The sequence below is a fragment of the Monodon monoceros genome, unplaced genomic scaffold (genome assembly GCF_005190385.1).
Source record: "Monodon monoceros isolate NGI ecotype Baffin Bay Population unplaced genomic scaffold, NGI_Narwhal_1 Super_Scaffold_7, whole genome shotgun sequence".
Taxonomy (NCBI): domain Eukaryota; kingdom Metazoa; phylum Chordata; class Mammalia; order Artiodactyla; family Monodontidae; genus Monodon; species Monodon monoceros.
In genome coordinates this window covers 4,116,017-4,133,238 of record NW_021703784.1, presented here as the reverse complement: position 1 = coordinate 4,133,238, position 17,222 = coordinate 4,116,017, and the positions used below count along the sequence as shown (strand labels likewise).

The 17,222-nt window shown below is 46.2% G+C and overlaps 1 protein-coding gene across 4 annotated transcripts in view; it reads left to right on the top strand.

The window, feature by feature from the left end:
• APLP2 (amyloid beta precursor like protein 2) overlaps positions 1-17,222 on the top strand; it is a 72,278-nt gene that overhangs the window by 39,552 nt on the left and 15,504 nt on the right. For 3 of the 4 annotated variants that reach the window (XM_029207399.1, XM_029207398.1, XM_029207401.1), the window contains exons 4-9: positions 9,469-9,581; positions 10,604-10,815; positions 11,193-11,383; positions 12,499-12,666; positions 15,960-16,090; positions 16,945-17,019. In XM_029207399.1, coding sequence (XP_029063232.1) covers positions 9,469-9,581; positions 10,604-10,815; positions 11,193-11,383; positions 12,499-12,666; positions 15,960-16,090; positions 16,945-17,019 — 890 coding nt within the window. The remainder of the gene's footprint in view (positions 1-9,468; positions 9,582-10,603; positions 10,816-11,192; positions 11,384-12,498; positions 12,667-15,959; positions 16,091-16,944; positions 17,020-17,222) is intronic. The other variant, XM_029207400.1, reaches the window with a different exon arrangement.

The window sequence follows — 17,222 nt, the reverse complement described above, 5'->3', positions numbered from 1 at the left end:
GGAAACTTTGGGAACCTCCAGCTGGTCCATCCGAGTCCCCTGCTCTAGCTCAGTCTTTTATCATTTCCTGCCTGGACTGTGAGAACCGCTTCTGCGCGTTTCTCAGTTCTGTTCAGTCCATTGCCCTCCCTGATCCAAAATGAAGACTGAACTGTCTCTCCTGCACATAAAACCCTTCAGTAGCTCTAGCTCTTCTTCACCTAAAAGACCAGGTGTAAGCGCCCTTAGCACAGTTTGGAAACTGCATGGTGTGGCCCTTGCTTAGCTCTGCTCCGTGCCCCCAACCCCTGCTTCATCCTCCCCACCCCTGCTCCATACTCCCACCACAGCACGTCCACCTCGTGGCTCCTGCTACGTGCAGTCTAGCTCCCACTGGAGTGACTTTATGTACTCACTTTGCTTGGCGAGTTCTCCTTTTCACACTCATCTCAGGGACACCTCCTTTAAAGGAAGCCTTTCCTGCTGCTCTAATTTCTGTCTTGACGTCCAGGTTTCTCAGCTCCTCTTTGTTGCCGCCCGTGCCCCATCACCCTGCACGATGCCGGTCTGTTGATGTGTCTTTCTCCAGCTACACTCTGAGCACCTTGGGAGGAGGGCCACGGCTTTAGTCTTCTCTGTCCCCGCAGTCAAGACGGTGCCTGGAACTAGGATGCTGTCTGTTGATTACAAGACCACTACCATAGCTGGTGCACAGCGAAAATGTTCTTTTCTAAATGTTAGTTTGAGTTTTTCAGTGCCAGAGAACCAGACGATGCATGATATTGTCATTAACTAGATGCATAAAACAATTTGACCATAAACCATTCAATACCTTCTTTGCATTGTGGTCACTGAATAATGCATAATACAGTCTTCAGTGTTACTGAAGTTATTGTGTTTACACAATTCAGACAGTTACTGTGTTTACAGCAGCATCCATTTGGACAACTTCTTAACCAGGAAGTAGAGCTACCTGTTGGTATTTTTAAATAAATAAAACAGTTGCCTGAGCCTAAGCTAGTAGGGGACCAGGTGACTGGAGTTTAAGGGAGGTTAGGAAGAAAGTACTGCCAATTCCTTGTAATCATTTGAGAAGCAGAAGATTGTAATGTCTCTCCGTCCCTGTCCCCACCCCTTTAGAGTCCCCAGGCACTGGTTAATTATCAGCATCACTTTCTTTTTACCATAGGCTCCTTAGAAAGCCTTTTGGTTCTAGTCTTTCAGGGTTACTTTTGCCTTTTTAACTTAAAAATAATACGGGACTTCCCTGGCGGTCTGGTGGCTAAGGTGCCGCGCTTCCATTGCAGGGGGCATGGGTTCGATCCCTGGTCAGGAAACGAAGATCCCGCATGCCATGCGGCATGGCCAAAAATAGGAAAAAAAAAAATTAAAAATAATAACAGTTTTAAAATAATTTCAAGTTTACAGAATGGTTGCAAAAATAGTACAAAGAGCTTCCATTAAATCCTTTCCTCAGATTTTCCAACTGTTAACATTTGATTAATACGGTAAAATTAATCTTACCACTTGTATCTCCCCGCAGGTTTTGTTTTTGTTTTAAATCATTTAAGTTGTAGGCATGGTATCCTTTTATCCCTTAATACTTCCATGTATATTTTTTATAAACAAGGACATTCTGCTATGTAACTATAGTACAGCCGTCAAAATCAGGAAATTATCATTGATATACTATCTAATCTACAGACCCTGTTCAAGTTTCACCTGTTGTTCCAACAACACCAGGATCTAATTCATTGTTTCAGTGTTGCATTTAGTTCTCTCTGTAGCCTTTCCTTGTCTTTCTTTTTTTGTTTTTTGATTTTTTTTTTTTTTTTTTTTTTTTTTTGTGGTACGCGGGCCTCTCACTGCTGTGGCCTCTCCCGTTGCGGAGCACAGGCTCTGGACGCGCAGGCTCAGCGGCCATGGCTCACGGGCCTAGCCGCTCTGCGGCATGTGGGATCTTCCCAGACCGGGGCACGAACCCGCCTCCCCTGCATCGGCAGGCGGACTCTCAACCACTGCGCCACCAGGGAAGCCCCCTCCTTGTCTTTCTTAACTTTGGTGTTTAGAGTACAGGCCAGTGACTTTGTAGAATGCAATTTGGGTCTGTCTTAGGATCATTTTGATTTGTGTGTTTTTGAGGGCACTGTCATAGAAGTGTTCTTCTCTCTGAATCCTCTTAGGAATTGCATGATGTCACTTTGTTTCATGACCGGTGATAACTTTTATCACCTGGCTAAGATGGTGTCTGCATTCATTTATTCATTTCATTATGGACTCACTGTCCAGATTTGTCCAGTGGGTCCGCCTTCATGCTGACTCCAGTGTCTTTTTGCTATGTCCCTATTATTCTCTGAAAGCTTCCTTACTTTCTGGTACAAAAAGATGCTCCAGGCTCATCCTGTGTTCCCTGCCCCACCCTTGGAGTCAGCCATTTCTCCAAGAAGAAATGGTTTTATTTAGTGGGGAATGGTATTTAGGTATTAGGTGTGTTTACTGCTATTATGTTATTGCTTCTAGGCCCACTCAGCAGACAGACCTGTGAAATACATTTATATACACATATTCATGCACATATAAATCTATATTTCTATACATGTGGATATTAAAAGCAGTGAGCTCATATCGATACCTCCAATCCCATTATCCTCAGTATATTTATTTATTAGCTCAGTATTCCCTGTAAATAATCAGTCTCTCTGCTTCTTAAAAACAGATTTATTGAGATATATTTCACATACTATATAATTCATCCATTTTAAAGTGTACTGTTGAATGGTTTATAGTATATTCACTGAGTTACACAACCATACACAATTCTTTTAACATACAAACTACTAAAAATTAATCCAGTAAAAAGCAAGCATCCTATATATTTTATTCACCAGAAATAACCACAGTGAGTCCTTTTATACATGGTAAGGTGAATACCACGTGTTGCAGTAAAGAGATGGCCATAGTGTGATTAGCTTCAGCCCTGAAACCCCCTTTAAGATATTACTGCCCAGCAAACCCAAAGCACAGGCAGGCCAAAGGGCAAGGAGATGGGAAAACAGGCTCTATCTAATTGGTTGGGTACCCGTATTAATTGATTTGGTTGTTCAGGGGCGTTATGGATGTTCTCAGACACTGTTTTTGTTTGCCATTGTTTTGCTAGCTTTAGGGGAAGGACGTGTCTTGATTAGCACTCTTGAAGGCTATTTGAGAATGAATTTAGGTAACGGGTAGTGTTGGCATCAGGCCTGGTGTCTCGCTGTCTGTAGACATCTGTGCACCTGTCACTCAGTTCTGCCCTATTTTGAGAGCATGCTTGACCACCCACCAGTGTGACTCTTTTCACTGATATTCAGTATATTTGGTGAGAAGTCATACTTCAACCTTGCCTCTCAAACTGAATCTTATATCTTACGTTATTACGAATTGCCTGTTTATCCATAAGATTTTATCTAAATAATTAGGATGATCTGAGTGGGATAGAGTTGGTGAACTGTGAAGAAGCAAAGCTGCTGGTATTTGGGGGGAAGGAGTTAGTCATCTCTGACATTTGTATATAGACTGGCTCCTGCATCAAAAGAAGAGAGCTTTGTGAGCCCATAACTGTTTCTGTTGTTGCTAATTTCTGGAAGGAGATTTGGATGGGAATATTACTGTGGTGAAGACTGCCAGGAATGGTCTTGCTCTCAGAAGCTTTGAGGTGGGGCCCGGAGTGAGCTTGGAGCTTACTTGTCCACTGCAGGTGTCTGTCCGCAAGTCGTCTTCTGCCTTTGAATTCCTGACAGCCCATCAGCAGTTCACCCTGTTCCCACTGTGGGCCCTTGTGCAAGGTGTATGTTTCTGTTCATGACGATTGTTCAGGCTCTTTAACTTCTCAGAGCCCTATTTACCTCCAAGACATCTGCTAAGGGTGGCTACCAGACCTCTCAAAAACTCATGTTGGGTGGTCAGGTTAATTTTCTTGGTTTTCTCTCATTACAGCAGGCTTTCGCCCCACTGCTTACAGCTTCCAAGGGCCCCGTAAATGACATGGTCTTCCTGTTTGCAACCAGAGAGTACTTTTTTTTTGGCTGCACTGTGCAGCTTGTGGGATTTTATTTCCCCGACCATGGATGGAAACTGGGCCCTCGGCAGTGAGAGCACAGAGTCCTAACCACTGGACCGCCAGGGAAGTCCCAACCGCAGGGTACTTTTGCAGTAGGTTTATTTATACATATGAGTGTTGGTATCGAGGGGCTTCCCCAAGTGGGTGAGCAGCCATTGTTAACTTTGAAAGGAATGCTATGAACTCTGAAAAAGCTCTAAGACCTGATGGCTGCCATGGCCCTGCTGGTGGGAGGTGGTATGAAAGAAAAACAGTATCACGGGGAATGAGTGGAGACTGAAGATAAATCATAAATGCAGCTTAAATGAAAGCCTATGGTTTAGATTTTGCTAAATTGCCGTGTTCATTGACCAACTTATTGCCTTGAATAGCAAAAACAATATAGGTTTCCAGTGACTTAGGGAATTGTGGGCACTGTCTATTGTACTCCACCGGGTTAAATTGAGAATTGTTACAACCTTAGATAAACTTTTAAAGTGAGACCAAACCATCTTCATTGTTTTTCTGTAAAATAGAGTAATACTGATTTGCTTAGGTCAGTCTTTTTCCTAGAAGTTTCTGATAATTATTTGTATCAAAGGCAAAAAGTAGCAGTGAAATGACAGAGCTGATGCTGGGATTGAAATGTGTTCCTCTCTTAATTTACATGTTTAAAAAGGTTTTGGTTTCGTTTTAAATAAAAGAAATTGGGAAAAAGGAAAGCAAAAACAATCCTTTCCAGTTTCTATGCTCCATTAACCATATTAACATTTTGGTGTATAGACAAGACTTTTTTTCTTTGGATACACATGGAAATGTGTGTGCTTTTAAATGCTTTTTTTTTTTTCCCCTAAGTTGAATCATGCTAAATATGCTTTCCTGTTTAGTGCTTTTTTTAAAAATTGACATTTATTGAACATCTATTATGTACCACTCTTAGGGATGCATACATCTTTTGAGTCTGTCTTTTTAAACAGATTTAGCCTTAAGGAGTTAACCAGGCTTAAGGAGAGGTTAGGGATATCGGGTGTGTTTATTCCTTTGCTTATTTGTTTAATGATTGTTAAAATTGTTAAACCGTCGTGGAAATGGAAATGTTTCCATGTTATATACAGATATTTAACCATGTTTCTTATAACCCCATGGTATTCCATTAAGTACCATTATTTAACTAATTCCCTATTGAGGAACATTTAGGTTGGTTCCTTTTTTTTTTTTTTTTTTTAATAAATTTATTTATTTTATTTTTGGCTGTGTTGAGTCTTCGTTGCTGCAAGCATCCTTTCTGTAGTTGTGGCGAGCGGGCTTCTCATTGTGGTGGCTTCTCTTGTTGCAGAGCATGGGCGCTAGACGCACAGGCTTCAGTAGTTGTGGTTCACGGGCTCTAGAGCGCAGACTCAGTAGTTGTAGCGCACGGGCTTAGTTGCTCCGCGGCATGTGGGATCTTCCCGGACCAGGGCTTGAATCCATGTCCCCTGCATTGGCAGACGGATTCTTAACCACTGCACCACCAGGGAAGCCCTGGTTCCGGTTTTTTGATATTAACAATTATGTAATGAATATCTTTGTTCACTTTCTTAATTACTTCCTAAGAGTACGGTTTTAGAATTGGAATTGTTGAATCAAGGAGTGCTATTCTGTTTTAAATCAGTGGCATTAGTTCTTTTCTGGTTTTCAGAGGTCAGACAGATCAATTTAATCATGATTCCATAGCAGAAGATTGATGGCGTTTAATCTTACAGTTTAGCATGGAGTTAATTATTAAATTTCTTGCATTAAAATTTAAAAAATTTTAAACTTAATTTCATTTTGAGATATTTCAAGCATACTGAAAAAATAAAACATAATATGATAGTCATGTACTCGCTGTCCTGATTTAAGTTCTTCCCTGTTATGCCATATTTGCTTTTTTTTTTTGGGGGGGGGTGCTGCTTTGGGTCTTTGTTGCTGCTGCGTGCGGGCTTGCCATATTTGCTTAATCTCCATCTTATTTTTTAATTAAGGGATCAAATGTCCCAGAGTCCCATCCTTACATCCCTTCCCTCCCTCCCTCCCTACCCTTGGAGGTCACTGCTACTCCACTGTCAGGGTGGATCATTCCCATGCCTGTTTTTATACTTTTGCTACATAAGAATGTGTCTATAAACAATTTGTTTTTGTGTTTTAAAGCTGACATTAATGGTGTCATACTGCACTTGACCTTTTATAACTTGCTTTTTTACTTTATATCATTTTGGGGTTTATCTAAGGTGTAATATAAGCAGATTTAGTTAATGCATTTTTAACTAAGATGAAACGGTATGTCGTACTCCACTATATTTTTAAAACCCAGTCTGGTTATTGTTTCTATAGAATATATATAGTAGTGAAATTGCTGTCTAAACTTTTTCTCTGATGTTGCAGTTATACATATAAAATTGAGGTTTTACAAATTAAAGGATATGAACTGTTGCCTAACTATAGAGTTCTTGATAACTGTGGTTGTATAGTTTGATTTGTATAAAACTAGTTACTTGGGACTTGAAACTAACAGCATTAACATCAGTAATTAGAGCTAATACTTAAATAATTCTTAGTGCTTACTGTGTACCAGATTCTGCTCTAAGCTTTTCCCGTGTTGTACATATTACATCTGGCCTCACAGCAGCAAGATAAAGAAACTGAGGCACAGAAAGTTTGAGTAACTCGCCCAAGACCTCTGTGCTAGTAGCAGTGGTGCTGAGATTAAACACTGGCATTTAGCCCTGTACACACTGCCTCTTAAGTGTACTTTTTGTTGCTTTTTTGTCATAAATTAACAAACATAGGGAGTTCCCTGGTGGCCTAGTGGTTAGGATTATGGGCTTTCACTGCTGAGGCCCGGGTTCAATCCCTGGTTGGGGAACTGAGATCCCTTAAGCCAGGAGGTGCGGACAAAACAAAAAGAAAAAATATATATATATATAAAGATTGCTTAGTCCATACAGTCACCATCCACAGTGTGAGCTGGTGGTTGGATGCCAGAATTTCGGTGATTTGTACTTAGACTGAGTATCGGGGTGCTTCTCCTGATGGAGGCGAATCCTAGTTTACCCCTGGGCTTTGCTTTTTAAGCTTCGATTTTAAGCCTGGTTGATGGGTAAAGCTTGTTTCTATCTCCCTTTGGGGCCCTCGAGGGCAGCACCGTGTCTAACTAACCATTGTGCTCCTGCATTAGTGTCAAATTGAGCTATCTGGTCCCCGAAGTCCCTGTGCTAATGGCAGAGTGAAACCTCACTGCCCCGCGGAAGCTGTTTTGATGTGCGGTGGCTGCCTGTGATGGCGGGAGCACATCTCCCCCTCACAGCAGATCAGGGGCTGCCCTTTGCCTCCGCATGGGCAGTGGAAGGACAGACTTCTCAGGCCCAGAGACCGAGGCCTGAGCTGCAATGAGGGTGGGGAGCGGGTCTGCATATAGACTTCCTGCTAGTTCAAGTCTTAAGACCTTTTTTTTTTTTTTTTTTTTTTTTTACCCGCTTGGCTTGGGGGATCTTAGTTCCCCGACCAGGGATTGAACCCAGGCCCCAGCAGTGAGAGCGCCGAGTCCTAACCGCTGGACTGCCAGGGAATTCCCCCTAAGACCTTTCTTAGGCCAGATTACTTTCTTATTAGACTTTCCTTTTCCTTTTTTTTTTTTTTTTTTTTTAAACCTCAGAGGTTAGCCTGCCTGTTTCCTTTTCCCTCCCCTACCTATTGCGTCTCTCCTGAGCTAAGTACCACCTTGGTTTTCTTGCACTCGGACCCTCAGTAGAGCATGTTGGGGATGCATCAGAAGCGCCTGGGATGCTTGTTCAGTGCAGATCACTGAGTCCCAAATTAGACCTATTGAACCAGGTTCTCTGGGTGATGAGCCAGTGATTACGTTTTTAGCTTTTTATTATGGAAGTTACAAACATATCCAAACACAGAGAAGATTATCGCATTAACCCTCATGTGCTGTGTAACGGTTCATGAACCACTCACCCTGTCTGTAGCCAATCCGACCTACCCCTCGTTATTCGGAAATAAGTCACAGATACCGTTTTTATTTTCCTGTAAATACTTCAGCATGTATTTCTAAGAGATAAGGACTCTATTTTCTAAGCAGCTATGTGTATTTTTCCCCCAGCTTTTTATTTTTGAAAGGTTTCAGACCTATAAAAAATGCAGTAGTACTATACAGTACTCTATACCTGTTACCTGTGTTTCCCAGTTTTGCCTTATCCATCTCACTGTGTGCATTGTGTGTGTCTTACTTACTTTTCATTGTTAGGCCATCTGAAAGTGAGTTGGGACGCTAAGATAGTTCACCTCCAAGTAGTTTTCAGCTTGCTTTTCTTAAAAGCGAGGGCATTCTCCTGTATGACTGTGATACAGCGATCACACATGGGACAATTGTCCTAAATGTTCAAATAATGTCCTTTACAGCTTCCTTTTAAAAAGGATCATACATTATATTTAATCTAGGCATTTCCTCAGCTTCTTCTTTTGAATCTTTTATTTATTTTATATTACTTTATTTTTTTGGCGGCATGCGGGATCTTAGGTCCCTGACTAGGGATTGAACCCGTGCCCCCTGCACTGGAAGTGCAGTCTTAACCACTGGACCACAGGGAGGTCCCTGAATATTTTATGACAATAATATCTTTTAAGAGTCTAGGTCACTTGTTTAGCACTATCTCTGAATTTGAATTTGTCATATTGTTTTGTATGATTAGAGTCAAATGACATATTTTGGCAGAAAGACTGTGTAGGTGATCTGTTCTTAGAACATCACTTAAGTCAGCTTGTCCAGTTAAAGTAGTGTCTGTCAGCCCTTCCCACTGCAAAGACACGCGTTCCCCTTCCTAATTAACACTCCACTGATGATTTGTACCTGCATCAGTTATCGCAGTGGTGGTTTGTCTTAGAGCTAGGTGTCTGTAGGTCCACAAAGGGCTAAAGTAAGATTCACCTGTTCTTTAGGAGAACACCCAGTCTTAGTTTCCTGGGCGTTTTGTTATTAGAACTGATATGGGCAGAAATAGAAGTAAGAGGCTAGGAATGTTGTCCATGTGAAGCCAGAGGTGGTGGGGAGTAGCTGTGTGTGTTTGAGGTCATGCACGGGAGTTCTCTTCCTGTTTCCCCCGTAGGGTGCCGTAGCCCTGCTCCAGAAGTTAAGGGATTGAGGTCAGGAAGGAGTGAGGAAGTCCTGGGCTTTGCGGTTGTAACAGAGTGTTGAGCTCTTGTGGCTGCTGGCCTGGAGCTGAAACGTCCAGTTGGCTTTGGAAGATGAGGTGCACATCAGCTTATATGCATTAGAGACTGCTCCTGTCTGCCCGTGACTGTGTGACCGTCACGGTAACCTGCAGTCAGGGTTGTTTTCACCTTGAATCATGATCAGATTTGCTTCTGACAAAGCTTCTCTTTTCCAGTGGGCGAGTTTGTAAGTGACGTTCTGCTAGTTCCAGAAAAGTGCCAGTTTTTCCACAAGGAGCGGATGGAGGTGTGCGAGAATCATCAGCACTGGCACACTGTGGTCAAAGAGGTAAAGGGGTGCGTGGGAAAAGCCGAGCATTGTTTTCTAGGAAAGTAGTATTTTTTCTCGACACCTTACCATAATTTTATTTTATTATTTTATTTTATTTATTTATTATTTTTTTTGCGGTACGCGGGCCTCTCACTGTTGTGGCCTCTCCCGCTGCGGAGCACAGGCTCCGGACGCGCAGGCTCGGCAGCCATGGCTCACGGGCCCAGACGCTCCGCGGCATGTGGGATCTTCCCGGACCGGGGCACGAACCCGTGTCCCCTGCATCGGCAGGCGGACTCCCAATCACTGCGCCACCAGGGAAGCCCCTTACCATAATTTTAAATTAATTTTCTTTCCCTTTGTCTCATCAAAGTTTACAGTTACTTGTATCTTTTAAATTAAAACTATTTGGGAGAAGAACAAGATATTTTTGTAAGGAAGTACAGTATTAACAGTTCAGCCCCTGAAGTCAGGGACATGAAAAAGATCGTTAAGGATTCTGTCGGCAGGGCCCCCAGCAAGGCCACCCAAACCCTAAGGCGTGTGTGGAAATAGCCAATTATAGGACATCTGTGTCTGGACATGCATGCTGTCAGGTTTAGATATCATTTCATTCTTCCCGTGGGGAGAATGACCCTTTCTTAGCTTGTCCTCTGAGTTAAGTTGGTTTTCCAGCCAGTTGCCTTTCTTTTGTCTAGTTCTGAAGTAATTCTGAATTCCTCACCAATTAGGAATGTATGTTACCATTGACCACCATTCACCCGCGTCGATAATTACTAAAAGAAACCTCCTTCCCTTAATTTTATTCCAACTTTGGGCTTTCATTGGTTTTAGCCCAGATGATGTTTCCCCCTTGCAAATTAAGCAAGATTTGTAAGTCTTAAAATAGTACGGTCGCAACTTTTTGGCCAAAAATGTATGTGTCCATGAGAAAGGCTCACGTTGTGATTTCGTAAGGGTTTCTTTTGGGTAAAGCTGGGGATCGGGGGTCTTTGGCCACACTTGCTGTGCTCTGATGTTGGTGTGTGGGTTTCCCTCAGGCCTGCCTGACTCAGGGAATGACCTTGTACAGCTATGGCATGCTGCTCCCCTGTGGGGTGGACCAGTTCCACGGCACCGAGTACGTGTGCTGCCCTCAGACAAAGGTTGTTGAATCTGCTGTGTCAAAAGAAGAGGAGGAGGACGATGAAGAGGACGATGAGGAGGACGATGAAGAGGACGATGAAGAGGAAGACTACGATATTTATAAAAGGTAACCTCCTGCCCGGAGCCTGCGGATGTGGCCGTGGCTGCTGGTCCCTGGCTTCCGGGCAAAGCGGGCATTGCCCGTTCCTGCCAGAGCTGGGCTGGCACATCTCACTTGGGCCGTGGCTGGGCCCAGGCACGCCAGTGGCCTTCAGCTGCGTGTCACCCCGGCCACGTGCCTTTCTGCAGGTTAGCCCAGCCCCTGCTGCCTGGTGGTCCCCTTCCGCTGAGGCGGCCGGGCTGAGGGCTTTAGCGGCACGGCTCACCATGGGCTGAGCTTATTTCCTGCCTCTGTCTTTGTGTTTCAGAACAGGGAAGGGACTCATTGTTGCGCTCTGTGCATAGCAACTGGTATTAACCTTCCTTTTTTATTGTGACCTTTAGTGAATTTCCTACCGAAGCAGATTTGGAAGACTTCACAGAAGCAGCTGTGGATGAGGGTGAGGAGGAAGTGGTGGAAGATCGCGATTACTACTACGATGCCTTCAAGGGAGACGGCCGCCACAAGGAGAGCCCGACCCAGCCCAGCCGCCATGGGACCGCTGCAGAGAAGGAGATCTCTCACGGCGTCAGAGGTAACCCCACGGAGAGCCGCCGCGGCTGTAAAATCCACCTGGCGGTCATTTACTTAGAATTTGTTAATATTCTCTAATTTGCCTAGAGACTGCTTTCCTCACAGGTAAGTCAGGAGGGTGGCTTCATGCCCCGAAGGCTTGAGGTCAGCTCTGGGCACTGCAGGGTCTGGCGGTTGACAGATTTTAATCAGGAAACTAAGCTTCGCATTGTAAGGACTTAACTAGAGAGTCAGAGAGACCACGTGGTCTGCCGTCGGGCAGGATTCTTCCACATCCAGCCGGAAATGTTCTCTCCTGAGCGGGCTCCCCTTCCTCAGTAACTGCTGAAGCCCCAACCTGTTGGAGTGGAAGTCACTTCCTTGGTTCCTTTCCTGAGTGTGTTCCCATCTGTAGGCTGCCCTGTTTGTCCATCAGAAAGAGGTTTGCAGCTGGGAGGGTGGAATTTGATGACCTACCGGGTAAGGGATCAGGGCCAGCAGTGTTTTCATTTCACCATTAAAAAAAAAAAAAAAAAAAAAGTTGTGACAGTTCTAGACCATTTTATGTGCAGCCTCTTGCTGATAGTATATTCGAAACCAATTAAGATCTGAAGAATTATTCAGGATTCAACCAGGAGCAGATGACTTAATGAGTCCAGAAGTTTGTGATTCACCCTGGAGAACATAAAACGTACACTCGTCCTTTCCAGGGGCCTAAGTAGCGTTTACGATGGTTACCGCCAGTGAAACAGTCTCTGCACCTGCACTGTCTCCTTCTGCCCTTGACACCCCCGAGACGGCCAAACCAGGCAGTTGTCCCCACCTCACAGATCAGAAACGTGAGGCTCCTCCATGTCAGCCCTGCCCCGCTCTAGACTCTAGACAGTGCAGAAAGCACCAGTCCATATTCTCAGGACCTAAGGGTCTCTCTTGCATCAGGAAGGAAAACGACCACATCCTCAGTGTTGGCTGGCAGGAGTTGGCAACTTCGTTGGCCTGGGCGCCCGGTGCTGCCCCATCTTGGCCTTCGCTGATGTTAAGCGTCGCCTGGTCCTTCTCCCCTTGCTGGTCTGTAGCTCTGTGAACCCCTGGAGCTGCTGCCCGGCCCCTGCTGACATTCTGACCGTTTCCACACAGCTGTCTGCTCCCAGGAGGCGCTGACGGGGCCCTGCCGGGCCGTGATGCCCCGGTGGTACTTCGACCTCTCCAAGGGGAAGTGCGTGCGCTTTATATATGGCGGCTGCGGCGGCAACAGGAACAATTTTGAGTCTGAGGAGTTTTGTATGGCTGTGTGTAAAGTGATGAGTAAGTCCCGCCGCCCTGGCTGTGCAGCTCCATCCCGTCCAGCGTTCTGTCCCCCGGTGTCCTCGTGACCGCGTCTGTGTGGTGCTCCCTGCCCACTCGGTGTTCGCTGTTGGTCGTCTGCTCTTCTCTCTGTGCTTTCTAGATCTAGCTTTGCTTTCCTGTCGGCAGTTGTCAGCTCAGTTTTCCGTGTCCTGTGCTCGCCGTGGGCCCGTGGAGGTGGAGGTGGTGGTGGTGGTGGTGGAGGAGGTGATGGTGGAGGTGGTGGAGGTGATGGTGGTGGTGGTGGTGGAGGTGATGATGGTGGAGGAGGTGATGGTGATGGTGGAGGTGGTGGAGGTGATGGTGATGGTGGAGGTGGTGGAGGAGGTGATGGTGATGGTGGAGGTGGAGGTGATGGTGGTGGAGGAGGTGATGGTGGTGATGGTGGAGGTGGTGGAGGAGGTGATGGTAGTGGAGGTGATGATGGTGATGGTGGAGGTGATGGTGGTGATGGAGGTGGTGACAGCGGTGATAATGGGAGCAGTGATGGCGGAGGAGATGACGCTCCCTCCCTGCCACAGCGGGGAGCCAGGGGCCTGCCCTTTCTCATCCGGAGCCTCCGTGTTGGTTGGGTTGGGAAGGCGGCCCTGCCCTCCTCTGTCTGAGGCTGAAATGCACGAAGGACAAGCGGACAGGTCGTGAGTTCTGCACATCTTGTGTCCAGGCTTTTCTCTCTCACTCTTGTGTTGAGCGGCCCTGTGCCGACCCCCCATGATGCACACTAGCTAAGGGGGTCACCCGCTCTCCAAAGAAGTGACAATAAGGACACTTCAGGGAGCCGAGAACATTGGAACATCTTGCTATACGCACTCCAGGGAGCGTGCTCTGCAGCCAAGTGGTGGTGACTCCGTTTCCCCAGTATTCTGGCAGCGCTGGATCAGGCCTAGCTTTAGGAGTTTTAGTTTATGTGTTCTTTGGTCACAAAGAAATTCAGCGTTCAGTTGAGTCAGGTTTACTTCGCTGTCGGCAGGTTGCCTTTCTTCATAGTTCCCCCTTTTCCTGTTTAAGACCCTCTTTCTCGTCTGGAGCACTTCTGACCCGTGTGTAGGAAAACCCTCTGGCTAGGCAGACCCTTCTTCATTCTGATTCTAGAATAATGAGCTGTGCTGCCATTCCTGGTATTTGCCCTAAAGATTTGTGGCTGTAGCTTCTGACAGTTTTTCGTTCATATGCCATCTTGTTCCCTCTTTCCTTCCCCAACCAAAAGATTATTTAAATCTTAATGTGATATGGTTTACTTTTAGTGTTTCCACTCCAGCTGCTGCTTGGTGAACTTTTTATTTGAAATGGTTGAAAAGATGAGAAAACAAATGAGCCCTTAGGGAACGTTGGTGGCAGAAACTTTTTTATTTAGGAAAGATGGAGACAGAAATTATTGTGATACTTCCTGCTTTGTAAAACTTCTTAAACTAAGGGGCAACAAAATGCTGTTTGGGGTCAAAGCCTGAGGAATCTGGGTCGTTAAAGGTCTCGCTGAATGTGGAGGTGCAGTCTTTACCCAGAGGATCAGGTGGATGGTGTCGTAAGACACTGGGGACTGGCAGATTGCTGGAGCGTGAACAGTTGCGAAGCCTGCAAGGTCGTGCTTCCCGACAGGCCATGTGCTTGGGGCCCGGCTGGAGGGCTTTGGAGCCTAGAAGCATCACTGCTCCTGTGGGCAAGTTTGCTTCCCTCCTTGAAGGGGACTGAGGCCTGCACATTTCCGGCTTCCTGAGCTGGTCGCTTGCACACAGACAGAGGGATGTGGTTCTAGGTTTGAGCCCATCCCATCGTGTCTTCAGAACCAAACCTCCAGACCCGCTGCCCCTTTGCCCTCTCTTTCCGGCGTGGGGCGGGGGTGGGGTGGGGCGGAGGCAGCTTGCGCTTGCTTGTATTACCTTCATCCGGCCCGGCCCGGGGATATGAACCAAAGGCTCTGTCTCCAACACATAAGCCTCTAAGCTGCGGACATGCGCCGCCAATGGCGACGTGTTTGTTGGCACCAGTGGAATTCAGTGCTTCGAAATTCTCCTGGCTGAGCTTTTGAGTATCGTGGGGAATGTGGTTTCTGAAGCTAGCTGTATATATTCTGATTTAGTTATAGTCTGGAAATTGGCTGTTGAGATCCTATTTAAATTAATGTAGGAGGCAGATGTTCTTGACAAGACTTAAGCCATAGCTTCTAGGGTTAAAACTCAGTAAAAGAGGGTGAATGAAGACACCCCGATTTAAGGACTGCGGAGTGGCTGACTTACTTGTGGTCACACTCATCGTTTACACAGCTGGTCTCATGTTGTGTTAAAATCACGCAGTTCTGGAAACTGGGAGAATTTGTTTTTGAATTAAAATTCGTTGAACTTGGCCTTTGCTCTCCAAGTGGCTCTCAAGTGTGTCCTGATGGAGCAAGTTGTGTAAGCAGGTTGCCTGACATTCCTCCTTGGCCTGGGAAATCCCCAGTGCGTTGGGGTAATGAGAATTTCCGCAGGTATTTCTTAAGAGGTAGACCTGTCACCTCAACCCTTCCTGGGTTAGGATAAGCTCCTTTGTGCAGATGCACGTCTGCCTGGGGCTGGTAGGAACTCAGGAACTAAGACTAGTGTGGAGTGTTTGTTCTAACGGGTTTGTTCCTGGGTGGTGGCCTGGTGGGGCCAGTGAGTGCCATGGATAGAAAAGCCCAAAGCATCTTCACACTCGTGGTAAGCCCTTGTCCAGTACATTGCCCCTGCTGTGGGGCTGGGGCTGAAAGACCTCCAGTGGAACTGAAAACTAAGCAGCTGGAGCTGAAGCATTTGGACTTTCTCTGCCCAGTCTGTGTGCAAAGAACATTCAGTTGAATCAGTTGCCCAAAGTGAGTTGTGACCTAAAAATAGCCAGAGAAAAAGAGGAGACCTGAGCCCTGCAGTGCCTTTGCACGTCTGACTTCAGCCCTGTCTCTGGTCAGATGCTCTCAATAGGGTAGTTCTTGTTTAGGTTTTAAGGTTTCAAGAGCTGCGGGAAGGTATAGAAGTGGTTTCCTTTTCTGCCCCTGAAGTCCTCAATAGATGCCTCACTGGTCCTGCAGGACGGGGGGAGTGCGGACAGGCCTGGTGGCTGGATACTGGGTAAGGAAGATGGAGTGGAGTCCCAGCAGACGGGCGCACCCTGCCGTTGAGCGCGGTGCTGGCTGGACACGCCGGTCCCGTCTGCAGGCCCAGCCAGGCTTTGCTCCCTGAGCATCGTGCGACTTCAGCGTGGGGCTGGCCCCTGGAGAGAACCCTCTGGTCCCTTTGTTTCAGTTCCCCCAACTCCACTGCCGACCAATGATGTCGACGTGTATTTCGAGACCTCAGCAGATGACAACGAGCACGCGCGCTTCCAGAAGGCCAAGGAGCAGCTGGAAATCCGGCACCGAAACCGGATGGACAGGGTAAACCTCGGGCTCCCTTATCTTCGTGCTGTCAGGCATCAGCTGACTTGGGGTTCGTGGCTGAAGCAGAGGGACGCCACCTCCCCAGGTTGTTGCGCTAATAACCGAGTTAGGACAGGTGAGGTGTGAGAGTGTAGGCCGGCCTGCCTTTGGGGTGGAGCTAGTCCCCTCCCTCTGTCCATGATAATGGAATTATCCTCTGAGTGCTTCTCTGTTCCAGACTCTGCCGAGGAGCGCTTCCTGTAAACATTATGTTCTGCTGCTTTTTCTTTGCCATGAACTAGCTTTTTAAATTTTTTTATTTTGAAGGAAACTTTATATCAATACTGTAAGTAGAAAGCTAGTATCATTTACCATTAGAACAAGGTAACTAGAAAAAGATATTGGATCAAAGCAAACAGTGTTAAAACATTCCAGCTAGATACTGTGGCCTGCATAGTTTCAGGGATGCTTCTTTTCCTTCACGGAGTTATAAGTGCCAGAGCAACAGAGCACCAGAGTGCAATTTTCTCCTAGACTTACTTGGAAAGGTTGAAAAAAAAAATTGAAAAGGGAATTTCTTGCTAGGTCTGGGTACCACCTAAAATCCCACACATCCCCTGTGGTGGGCTTGTATGCTGGGAAATGCTTGTTACTCTGTTTTAACCACATCAGTTCTGAGAAGTCGGTACGAGAGCTGACGCCCTGCATCTTCTGAGGCAGTTCTGGGACAAACCCTGAGCTCATGAGTTTGTGGGATGTGATTTCCTTGTGCACTTTTCCACATTACATTCAGGGCTTGGCAGTATTTTTAGAAAATGGGGGAATTGTTTCAGAGATTATTCTGGTTATAGTGGCTTTGACCTTTGTTCCAGGTGAAGAAGGAATGGGAAGAGGCTGAACTTCAAGCCAAGAACCTCCCCAAAGCAGAGAGGCAGACTCTCATTCAGGTGAGACGTGTCCTCCAGAGAGGGGCTCCCAGGCTGACCCTTTGGAGTATGGTCGGAGCCAGAGTCCCCACAAGTTAGAGTTTGACACCCCCTTTTGGTTGAGCGCTTATGTTACGAGGAAATTTTCACTGGCCGGCTTTGTTTTTCACCTACCAACTGGCGTTCTCTAGAATTGCTCACCTACGGTGGAGGGAAACCGAAGC